We start from the raw sequence: 12,851 nt of genomic DNA on the forward strand, positions 1-12,851 counted from the left end.
TTGTGATTACTTGTGAGTCAAGTCAGTAATTTTGATTTTAAAATTCAAATCTTTTTCAAAACTAATTTTAATCATATCTTTCTATCATATCTTTTTAAAATATCTTTTCTAACTTTTTATCTTCTTATCTTTTCAAAATTGATTTTCAAATCTTTTTCAACTAACTAATTGACTTTTTGTTTGTTTCCTATTTTTTTGAAAACCACCTAACTACTCTTCCCTCTCTAATTTTCAAAAATACCTCCCTCTTTTTTTTCAAAAATTCTTTTTAATTAATTAATTATTTTAAATTTTAATTTTAATTTTATTTTCCTTTTAAATTTTCGAAAATCATCAACTCCTTTTCAAAAATTATTTTCGAAAATTTCTCTCTCTCATCTTCTGCTATTTATTTAATTACTTACTAACACTTCTCTTCATCTCATATCTCTGCTCCTATCCTCACCCTTGTGTTTGGATTATCCATTCTTCTTCACTCTTATTCCCTTTCTTCTTCTACTAACAATAAGGAACCTCTTTACTGTAACATAGAGGATTCCTCTTATTTTCTTGTTCTCTTCTCTTTCATATGAGCAGGGACAAGGAAAAGGACATTCTTGTTGAAGCTGATCCAGAACCTGAAAGGACTCTGAAGAGGAAACTAAGAGAAGCTAAAATACAACAATCCAGAGACAACCTTACTGAAATTTTTGAACAAGAAAAGGAGATGGCAGCCGAACCTAACAACAATAATGCAAGGAGGATGCTTGGTGACTTTACTGCACCTAATTCCAATTTACATGGAAGAAACATCTCCATTCCTGCCATTGGAGCAAACAATTTTGAGCTGAAACCTCAATTAGTTTCTCTGATGTAACAAAACTGCAAGTTTCATGGACTTCCATCTGAAGATCCTTTTCAGTTCTTGACTAAATTCTTGCAAATCTGTGATACTGTTAAGACCAATGGGGTTGATCCCGAGGTCTACAGGCTTATGCTTTTCCCGTTTGCTGTAAGAGACAGAGCTAGAATATGGTTGGACTCCCAACCTCAGGATAGCCTGAACTCTTGGGATAAGCTGGTCAAGGCTTTCTTAGCCAAGTTCTTTCCTCCTCAAAAGCTTAGTAAGCTTAGAGTGGACGTTCAAACCTTCAGACAGAAAGAAGGTGAATCCCTCTATGAAGCTTGGGAGAGATACAAGGAACTGACCAAAAAGTGTCCTTCTGACATGCTTTCAGAATGGACCATCCTGGATATATTCTATGATGGTCTGTCTGAATTAGCTAAAATGTCATTGGATACTTCTGCAGGTGGATCCATTCACCTAAAGAAAATGCCTGCAGAAGCTCAAGAACTCATTGACATGGTTGCTAATAACCAGTTCATGTACACTTCTGAGAGGAATCCTGTGAATAATGGGACGCCTCAGAAGAAGGGAGTTCTTGAAATTGATACTCTGAATGCCATATTGGCTCAGAATAAAATATTGACTCAGCAAGTCAATATGATTTCTCAGAGTCTGAATGGAATGCAAGCTGCATCCAACAGTACTCAAGAGGCATCTTCTGAAGAAGAAGCTTATGATCCTGAGAACCCTGCAATAGCAGAGGTAAATTATATGGGTGAACCTTATGGAAACACCTATAACCCCTCATGGAGAAATCACCCAAATTTCTCATGGAAGGATCAACAAAAGCCTCAACAAGGCTTTAATAATGGTGGAAGAAACAGGTTTAACAATAGTAAACCTTTTCCATCATCCACTCAGCAACAGACAGAGAATTCTGAGCAAAATCCATCTAGCTTAGCAAATTTAGTCTCTGATCTATCTAAGGCCACTCTGAGTTTCATGAATGAAATAAGGTCATCCATTAGAAATTTGGAAGCACAAGTGGGCCAGCTGAGTAAAAGGATCACTGAAATCCCTCCTAGTACTCTCCCAAGCAATACAGAAGAAAATCCAAAAGGAGAGTGCAAGGCCATTGAATTGACCATCATGGCCAAACCCACAAGAGAGGAGAAGGACGTGAATCCCAGTGAGGAAGACCTCCTGGGATGTCCAGTGATCAATAAGGAGTTTCCCTTTGAGGAACCAAAAGAATCTGAGGCTCATCTAGAGACCATAAAGATTCCATTAAACCTCCTTACGCCCTTCATGAGCTCTGGTGAGTATTCCTCTTCTGAAGAGAATGAGGATATTACTGAAGAGCAAGTTGCCAAGTTCCTTGGTGCAATCATGAAGCTGAATGCCAATTTATTTGGTAATGAGACTTGGGGAGATGAACCTCCCCTGTTCACCAATGAACTAAATTCATTGGATCTACTGAGATTGCCTCAGAAGAAACAGGATCCTGGAAAGTTCCTAATACCTTGTACCATAGGCACCATGACCTTTGAGAAGGCTCTATGTAATGGAGAAACTGGAAATCTTTGAGGTACAAGCTGCTAGAATCTCATTAGAGATGGCAGACAATTCCAGAAAATAGGCTTATGGACAAGTAGAGGACATGTTAGTAAAGGTTGAAGGCCTTTACATCCCTGCTGATTTCATAATCTTGGATACTGGGAAGGATGAGGATGAATCCATCATCCTTGGAAGACCCTTCCTAGCCACAGCAAGAGCTGTGATTGATGTGGACAAGAGGAGAGTTGGTCCTTCAACTAAATGAGGACAACCTTGTGTTTAAAACTCAAGTATCTCCTTCTGTAACTATGGAGAAGAAGCATGAAAAGCTTCTCTCACTACAGAGTCAACTAAAGCCCCCACAGTCAAACTCTAAGTTTGGTGTTGGGAGGCCTCAGCCAAACTCTAAGTTTGGTGTTGAATCCCCACATACAAACTCTAAGTTTGGTGTTGGGAATCTATAAAATTGACCTAATCACCTGTGTGGTTCAGTGAGAGCCCACTGTCAAGCTATTGACATTAAAGAAGCGCTTGTTGGGAGGCAACCCAATATTATTTAATATATTTTATTTTTGTTTCTCTTTGTTATGTCATGATTTAATAGGTTGATGATCATGTGAAGTCACAAAATAAATACAAAAATTAAAAACAGAATAAAAAACAACAGAAGAAAAATCACACCCTGGAGGAAGGACTCATTGGCGTTCAAACGCCAGTAAGGAGCATCTGGTTGGCGTTCAACACCAGAACAGAGCATGGAGCTGGCACTGAACGCCAGAAACAAGCATGGAGCTGGCGTTCAACGCCAGAAATATGCTGCACATGGGCGTTGAACGCCCAGAACAAGCATCACTTCGGCGTTTAAACGCCAGAAATGCATGCAAAGGCATTTTACATGCCTAATTAGTGCAGGGATGTAAATCCTTGACACCTCAGGATCTGTGGACCCCATAGGATCCCCACATACCTCCACTCACCTTTCCTCCTCATAATCCTATATCACCCTTTCCCAAGAACACTTCACCAATCACCTCAATCTCTCTTCCCCATTACCTCTTCACCACTCACATCCATACACCCCACCTACCTTCAAAACTCAAAATCTCTTTTCCCACCCAATCCCACCCATATAGCCGAATACACACATCCCTCCATCTCCTCCATATCTTCTTTTTCTTCTACTATTCTTTCTTCTTTTGCTCGAGGGCGAGCAACATTCTAAGTTTGGTGTGGTAAAAGCATAGCTTTTTTTGTTTTTCCATAACCATTGATGGCACCTAAGGCCAGAGAAACCTCTAGAAAGAGGAAAGGGAAGACAAAAGCTTCCACCTCTGAGTCATAGGAGATGGAGAGATTCATCTCAAGGGTCTATAGCTCAGTGGTAGAACATTTGACTGCAAATCAAGAGATCCCTGAGATACCTCAGGGGATACATTTTCCTCCACACAATTATTGGGAGCAACTAAGGATAGGAGCACCAATAGCACTCCATCATCCTCCATGAAATTAGAAAAGATCAAAGAGCTATGAGGGAGGAGCAACAAAGACAAGGAAGAGACATAGAAGAGCTCAAGGACATCATTGGTTCCTCAAGAAGAAAACGCCACCATCACTAAGGTGGACTCATTCCTTGTTCTTAAATTTACTGTTTTTCGATTTTTGAGCTTTATGTTTATTTATGTTTGTGTCTTATTACATGATCATTAGTATTTAAGTGTCTATGCCTTAAAGTAGTGAATATGAATCCATCACCTCTCTTGAATGAAAAATGTTTTAAAAACAAAAGAACAAGAAGTACATGATTTCAAATTCATCCTTGAAACTAGTTTAATTATTTTGATGTGGTGGCAACACTTTTTGTTTTCTGAATGAATGCTTGAACAGTGCATATGTCTTTTGAAGTTGTTGTTTAAGAATGTTAAATATGTTGGCTCTTGAAAGAATGATGATAAGGAGAAATGTTATTTGATAATCTGAAAAGTCATAAAATTGATTCTTGAAGCAAGAAAAAGCAGTGAATACAAAAGCTTGCAGAAAAAAAAAATGGCAAAAAAAAAATAGAAAGAAAAAAAAAGAAGAAAAAGCAAGCAGAAAAAGCCAAAAGCTCTTTAAACCAAGAGGCAAGAGCAAAAAGCCAGTAACCCTTAAAACCAAAAGGCAACGGTAATAAAAAGGATCCAAGGCTTTGAGCATCAGTGGATAGGAGGGCCTAAAGGAATAAAATCCTGCCTAAGCGGCTAAACCAAGCTGTCCCTAACCATGTGCTTGTGGCGTGAAGGTGTCAAGTGAAAAATTGAGACTGAGCGGTTAAAGTCAAGGTCCAAAGCAAAAGAAGAGCGTGCTTAAGAACCCTGGACACCTCTAATTGGGGACTTTAGCAAAGCTAAGTCATAATCTGAAAAGGTTCACCCAGTTATGTGTCTGTGGCATTTATGTATCCGGTGGTAATACTGAAAAACAAAGTGCTTAGGGTCACGGCCAAGACTCATAAAGTAGCTGTGTTCAAGAATCAACATGCTAATCTAGGAGAGTCAATAACACTATCTGAACTCTGAGTTCCTATAGATGCCAATCATTCTGAACCTCAATGGATAAAGCGAGATGCCAAAACTATTCAAGAGGCAAAAAGCTACAAGTCCCGCTCATTTGATTAGAGCTAAGTTTCATTGATATTTTGGAATTTATAGTATATTCTCTTCTTTTTATCCTATTTGATTTTCAGTTACTTGGGGACAAGCAACAATTTAAGTTTGTATGATATCTATACAGATGGATCTTAAATATATCACACAATGAAGTACCGCATGAGTGGATATATAGGAATCCAAATCCGCCGAATCACTCATGTTATGATCGTCTACATCCTAGGTCTTCCTGTTCCTTCATCTGGCTTATGTTCTTCATGTAGCATTCAGACCGAATGACTCTATGAAATTACGTCGCTACTTACGCATAGTTCGGAAAAATTTTAAATATGTAAATTTATCCTCGAAAAAGGAAAAAATGGAATGAATTGATTGCAAATTATTAAAAGATTTTATGATTTCCGCCTCCTCTAAAGAAGAGTCCGACCACAACGACCGAATTCATTATCTTCATGCATAAGTATACTAGATTATCCAGTATAAAAGATTGAAAAATCATCGCAAACCTCTGTTTTTTATTATCTTCTATTTTTTATTAAAATATTCTTTTATTCTATCTATTTCATTTCGATATCTGTTCTATAACTATTCTGACGAGAATAATATTCTACAACCAGCAATTCGTTGATTTTCAAACCAACCCATTGACTATCTATTATTTGATTTACTAATCCTTTATATTGGAATGGATGAAGGGTTAAATGGTTTGGCAATTCCTCACGTGGGGCTGAATCCAGAGAATTTTGAATCAGAGCTTTCGATTTTTGTTCTTTCATTACAAAACTAATAAGCCTGAAAAAGATGGATTATTTTGCGAAAGAATTTTTGGACCTGTAAAAAGTGGAATTTGTGCTTGTGGAAATTATCGAGTGATCGGAGAGAAAAAAAAAGACAACCAAAAATTTTGCGAACAATGTGGGGTAGAATTTGTTGATTCTCGGATACGTAGATATCAAATGGGCTATATAAAACTCGCATGCCCAGCCCATTTTGTATGGGCTTTTAGTTTAATGTTTCTATTCAGCGGGCGTGGTTATTGGCAAGAACTTATTGAATCCATCGTTTGGGCTCATAATAAATTAAAAGTTGCTCCTGCTACTCAGCCTAGAGCCTTGAGTATTGTACAGGGACGTGCTGTAGGAGTAACCCATTACCTTCTGGGTGGAATTGCCACAACATGGGCATTCTTCTTAGCAAGAATTATTGCAGTAGGATAATGGCTAGGAGGATTGTAAACCAGGATGAAATCTATGGAAGCATTGGTTTATATATTCCTCTTAGTCTCGACTTTAGGAATAATTTTTTTTGCTATCTTTTTTAGAGAACCCCCTAAAGTTCCAACTAAAAAGACGAAATGATTTTTCATTATCTCGATTGAAGTAATGAGCCCCAATATTGGTATATTATCTTGGGGGCGCCCTAAAGCGCTCATGGTATCATTATGAATATACAAACCAAAACTGTGAAAGCCTAAAAAGCCCAAGTACTTATAACTTCTTGGGTCGTAATTGCTATCTTATTGGTTTTAGCCATTTTAGTTGTTAGAAATCCGCAAATCATTCCCACTTTTGGTCAGAATTTCTTTGAATATGTCCTCGAATTCATTCGAGATGTAAGCAAAACTCAGATTGGGGAAGAATATGGTCCGTGGGTTCCCTTTGTTGGAACTATGTTCTTTTATACGCTTTTTGGCATTATTTTTACATAGTTTTCAGTATTATTTAATTAGTTTTTAGTCTATTTTTATTAGTTTTTAATTAAAATTTACATTTCTGGACTTTACTATGAGTTTGTGTATTTTTCTGTGATTTTAGGTATTTTCTGGCTAAAATTGAGGGACCTGAGCAAAAATCAGATTCAGAGGTTAAAGAAGGACTGCAGATGCTGTTGGATTCTGACCTCCCTGCACTCAAAGTGGATTTTCTGGAGCTACAGAACTCCAAATGGCGCGCTTCTAATTGCGTTGGAAAGTAGACATCCAGGGCTTTCCAGAAATATATAATAGTCCATACTTTGCCTGAGTTTAGACGACGCAAACTGGCGTTGAACGCCAGTTCCATGTTGCAGTCTGGCGTTCAGCGCCAGGAACAAGTTACAAAGTGGAGTTCAACGCCAGAAACACGTTACAAACTGGCGTTCAACTCCAAGAATGACCTCTCCACGTGTAAACTTCAAGCTCAGCCCAAGCACACACCAAGTGGGCCCCGGAAGTGGATTTCTACATCATTTACTCAATTCTGTAAACCCTAGTAACTAGTTTAGTATAAATAGCACTTTTTACTATTGAGTTTTCATCTTTAGTTTCATCTTTATATCACGTTTGGGGGCTGGCCTCTCGGCCGTGCCTGGACCTTCATCACTTATGTATTTTTCAACGGTAGAGTTTCTACACATCATAGATTAAGGTGTGGAGCTCTGCTGTTCCTCAAAGATTAATGCAAAGTACTACTGTTTTTCTATTCAATTCAACTTATTCCGCTTCTAAGATATTCATTCGCACTTCAATATGATGGATGTGATGATCGTGACAGTCATCATTATTCTAAACTTATGAACGCGTGCCTAACAACCACTTCCGTTCTACCTTAGATTGAATGGATATCTCTTGGATATCTAATACAGGGGACCGAGTCCGAGTTATTAGTGTCTTTGTGGTATAAGTTAGAACCCATGGATGGCCATTCCTGAGATTCGGAAAGTCTAAAACCTTGTCTGTGGTATTCCGAGTAGGATCTGGGAAGGGATGGCTGTGACGAGCTTCAAACTCGCGAGTGCTGGGCGTAGTGACAGACGCAAAAGGATCAATGGATCCTATTCCAGTATGATCGAGAACCGACAGATGATTAGCCGTGCCGTGACAGAGCATTTGGACCTTTTTCACAGAGAGGATGGGATGTAGCCATTGACAACGGTGATGCCCTACATAAAGCTTGCCATGGAAAGGAGTAGGAATGATTGGATGAAGACAGCAGGAAAGCAGAGGTTCAGGAGGAACGAAAGTATCTCCATACGCTTATCTAAAATTCTCACCAATGAATTTCATAAGTATCTCTATCTTAGTTATATTTTATTTATCTTTTACTTATCAATTCATAAAACCATTTGAATCCGCCTGACTGAGATTTACAAGGTGACCATAGCTTGCTTCAAGCCGACAATCTCCGTGGGATCGACCCTTACTTACGTAAGGTTTTATTACTTGGACGACCCAGTGCACTTGCTGGTTAGTTGTATCGAAGTTGTGACAAATTATAAGTTAAGATTAGAGCACCAAGTTTTTGGAGCCATTACCAGGGATCACAATTTCGTGCACCATGTATCATATAGGAACTCGGGGGTCCAGCGGAGGAAAATTACTAGAACTCCCCTGGCCCAGACATCGTAAGTATACAAGAGAAAGAACATCTGCAAAGAAACATAGGAAATGCCCCTCTCCAATTCCAAGATGAATCAAAGTAGAAGGAGGAAGAATTAGAAGAAATCGATTTAGGGACTGAAGAACACCCGAGGCCTTTGTTCGTGTGCAAAGCTCTAGGGGAGAAGGAGAAAAGGGATTTGATAGCGCTATTAACAGAGAGTTCAGAGATGTGTTCGCTTGGAACTATGATGAAATGCTGAGGTTAGACCCAAACCTGGTAACCCACAATTTAGCTGTGAGGAAAGGAGCAACTCCTGTCAAGCAAGCTCCTAGAAAATTCTCCAACGAAATAGAAGCTCAAGTAAAGAAAGAAATCGAAAAGTTACTCGTAGCCAAATTCGTCAAACCAATACAACACCCCTCTTGGTTAGCCAACATAGTACCAGTGAAAAAGAAGAATGGGCAGATCCGGTGCTACATGGATTTTAGAGATTTAAACAAAGCTTGCCTTAAGGATGATTTTCCTCTGCCAGATGTTGATAGAATGGTAGATGCTACAGCCAGATTTGAATGGTTCTCCTTCATGGATGGATTTAGCGGGTACAACCAAATTAGAATGGCTCTGGGAGATGAAGAAAAGACAGCATTTCAAACACCCGTAGATAATTTTTACTATACTGTCATGCCTTTTGGCCTAAAGAATGCTGGAGCAACCTACCAAAGAGCCATGACTTCTATATTCCACGACATAATGCATGACTTTGTGGAAGACTATGTAGACGATTTGGTTGTCAAGTCAACATCCGGGAAGCAACACACAGAATACCTCAGAGCTGTGTTCACTAGATGCAGAAAGTATAGACTCAAGATGAACCCATGAAATGTGCCGTTGGGGTGTCATCTAGAAAGTTCTTGGGATTCAGTGTCCACAAAGGAGGCATTTCAGCTGACGAGGATAAGATTAAAGCTATCCAAGACATGGAACCTCCGAAAGACATCAAGGGACTTCAGAAGTTAATAGGCAAGCTGGGGTACATTCGAAGGTTCGTACCAGCATTAGGGGAGCTCTTAGGACCCTTAAGACCTTTGTTGAAAGAGAAGAACACTTTTAAGTGGGAACAACACCACCAAGCTATAATGGACAAGATCAAGGACGTTCTCACATCCACTCACACCATGACTTCCCCTCAACCTGGTGCACCATTGAAGGTATACTTAGCCATAGGAGAAGAAACAGTTAGTGGGTTAATTGCACAAGAAAGTGAAGGCAAAGAGAAACCCATTGCTTATGTTAGCAGAGCCATGAAAGGGCCAGAACAAAGATACTCCTCACCAGAGAAACATTGTCTCACTCTGGTGTACATCTCACAAAGATACCGACACTACTTTCAAGCACACCAAGTAGAAGTCATATAAAAAATGAAGGTCTCAGATTTTTAATCGAAAAGCCAATGTTGTCTGGAAGAATGAGTCATTGGGCACTCCTAATAAGCGAATATGATGTAAAATTGGTGACACCTACCACCACTAAGAGCCAAGCTTTGTCTGACCTCTTGTGAATATGTCCTGAAAAAGCAGCGATTGAAGAGTTGCCGGATCAGATTCCGGAAACAATAGAGGTTGTTTATGCTTGCAATAAAGAGGAAACATGGACCCTCATGTTTGATGGAACACCCTCGAACCCTCAAGGAGGGGCAGGAGTCGTCCTTACAGACTCCCATGGAAGAAATCTGTCCTTCATGTTTCAATTGGATTTCTCTTGCACCAACAATGAGGCAGAATATGAAGCGCTAATGCTCGGTCTAAAGATGGATCAAGAAGTTAGTATCAAGAAACTCCATGTCAAAGGAGACTCCAACCTAATAATACAACAGATCCTAGGAAGGTACGACACGAAGGAAAGAAGTCTGGCCTTATGTAGAGAACAAGTGTGGCGCATGGTGAAGGTATTTGATAAGATCTCATTTGAGCATGTATCCCGAATAGAAAACAAGCATGCGGATGCTTTAGCAACATTAGGGAGTAGAGTCACTATTCAAAATGGACAACATGCTTTGGAACATCGGGTAGCTGAAAGTTCTGCCAGAGAAGAAAGGATGTCCGTGGGAGAAAAAACCAATGATTGGCGAACGCCTATACATGAACAGCTCAGAACGCTCAATATCACCAAAGAAATAAGAGGATTTTGCCTCCTCAATGGGCAAATGTTCAGAAAAAACAATGATGGACTCCTCATGAAATGTGTAGGAGAAGAGGAAGGGAAAGAAAAAGCAGAACAACTGAATGGAGCCACTTGCGGAGAAGAGGGCCCCAGTTTGTACTGAAGGCTCCAAAGGTGGGGTATTTATTGGCCGAAAATGAAGTCTCATTGTGATGAATTACAAGCTTCCTGCCAGGCTTGTTAAGAAACAAGAGAAAGTACGCAGATATGTAATGTTCACAATTGGCAACAACCAATCATAGAGTACCTCGATGCTGGAGTATTGCCTTCAGAAAAAATAGAAGTTGAGAGATTGAAGAAGAAATCAGAACGCTACTTCTTGTAGGAAGGTAAGTTGTTCAAAAAGAGTTTTACCGGGGAGATGCTGAAATACGTTTAAGATGAAGAAAAAGATAAAGTCTTGGAAGAAGTCCATCAAGGAGTATGTGGAAGACACCAAGGAGGAAGGTCGTTGTGGTATGAACTAATCCGGATCGGCTATTATTGGCCAAAAATGAAGGAAGATGCAATCAACTGGGCCAAGAGGTGTCCGCAATGCCAAAAGCACGCAAACTTGATACATGCGCCAAGCGTGCAGAAGAATAGCCTCAAAACACCATACCCATTTCATACATGGGCGGTAGATTTTGTGGGACCGATCAACCCCCCATCAATGGGAAAGAAATGGATTCTAGTTGCAACAAAAAGTTTCACCAAGTGGGCGGAGGCTGTGGCCGTCAGGGAAGCAAATGCTGAAGCAGTAGTGAGATTTATCAAAGAAAATATAATATGTAGGTTCAGGCTGCCAAGCGTTCTAGTGTCCGACAATGGAACCCACTTTGTTAACCAAAGAGTATGGGGTGTTCTTGAACAGTACCAAATCAAACATCACAAGTCTTCCCCCTACTACCCGCAAGGCAATGGCCAAGCAGAGGCTACCAACAAGAGCCTTTTGAAAATACTCACAAAGATGGTGACAGATGCCCATAAAGATTGGAGTGAATACCTACCACTTGCTCTTTGGGCTTACAGAACAACCAGGCATGGAACAACCGGAGTAACACCCTTCTCGTTGGTTTTATGGGGTTGAAGCTGTACTGCTAGCAGAGATTGAAGTACCCATTGCCAGAATGTTGTTAGATGAAGCAAGGGATCATGAAGCCGAGTTTGCAAGAATTGGAAGAAAAAAGAGAAGTTGTGGGAAGCAAGATAGAAGAATACCACCGGAGACTAGCATTAGCTTATGACAAGCATGTTCGGCCCAGGGTGTTCCTAGTGGGTAATCTGGTACTAAAATTAGTAGATGCAGTAATGGGAAGATGTCTTTGCCAAAATGGGCTCCCAAATGGGAGGGTCCTTACATTGTTTCTAAAGTACACTCCAACGGACACTGTATCCTGCTAGACCTAGATCAGGGAACAACCACTGGCCCCATCAATTTCAAGTATGTCAAAGAAGTACTATGCCTAATTTCAGCTTTAGTAGTTAGAATTTCAATTCCAAAAGGCTTCTTTAGCAAGAGCCAATGTTTATGTTATATTAGTCTGCAAGCATCCTGCAATGCATGAAAAAACTGCATTAGCAATCATTCACTCAAAAGTTGTGAATGATGCATCTTAATAAATTTGCAGCATAAAATATTTCTAAAAAGTGAAGTATCCTACCCTCTAAGCTCCTTTAAAAAAAAAAAGAGAGAGCATAAATAGAGCAAGAAAATTCTAGGTACCTTCCTTTTTTGGCCTAAAAAAAAGGCAGAGAAAAAAATAGCAGTAGATAATCCTGCTCTTCTTAAAATCATACCGTCTCCCTGCAAAAAAAGTGTGTATCCAAAATAAAATGATCTCACAAGCAGGTAAAATCCCTGGAAGAGTATGCATATTATAAAAAAAAGAGGGAAAAACATAACACCCAAAAAGAGGTGTACAATGAAAGTCATAGCAGGACAAAAATACACTTTGTCAAAGCGTTACATATTTTACAAAATAAAATGCTAGAAAACTATCACAGCCACAAAATATCACTGTAAGAAATCATAGAAGAAGCAGCCTCCTTATGCTTGGCCAATTGCTCTCGTTCCAGGCTGATGCTGGCTAACTTAGCCTTCATGGTGTTCAATTTAAATGTAAGCTTGTCAACCTTTTCTTGAAGAGCAGAAACATCAGAAGAGAGAACGTGATACTCTTTAGACAACAATTCTTCTCTAGCAAGATCAGATACCCCAGGTGGAGGCTCTAGTTTAGCAGAAAGATTTTCAAGCCAACGACC

At 39.6% G+C, this 12,851-nt stretch overlaps 1 protein-coding gene and 1 non-coding gene across 2 annotated transcripts; one reads left to right on the forward strand and one right to left on the reverse strand.

The window, feature by feature from the left end:
• Positions 1-1,105: 1,105 nt before the first annotated feature.
• Positions 1,106-1,213, reverse strand: LOC148564043 (small nucleolar RNA R71). Its single transcript, XR_015885374.1, has one exon. It is a non-coding gene; the product is annotated as a small nucleolar RNA R71 (small nucleolar RNA).
• Positions 1,214-9,262: 8,049 nt separating this feature from the next.
• Positions 9,263-10,710, forward strand: LOC110272005 (uncharacterized). The gene is made up of 2 exons (XM_021123756.1): positions 9,263-9,731; positions 9,965-10,710. Exons 1-2 carry the CDS (start codon positions 9,263-9,265, stop codon positions 10,708-10,710), a joined length of 1,215 nt encoding a protein of 404 aa, XP_020979415.1.
• The last annotated feature ends 2,141 nt before the right edge of the window (positions 10,711-12,851 follow it).

The sequence above is a fragment of the Arachis ipaensis genome, chromosome B5, assembly GCF_059453495.1.
Source record: "Arachis ipaensis isolate K30076 ecotype BB chromosome B5, ASM5945349v1, whole genome shotgun sequence".
Classification (NCBI taxonomy): domain Eukaryota; kingdom Viridiplantae; phylum Streptophyta; class Magnoliopsida; order Fabales; family Fabaceae; genus Arachis; species Arachis ipaensis.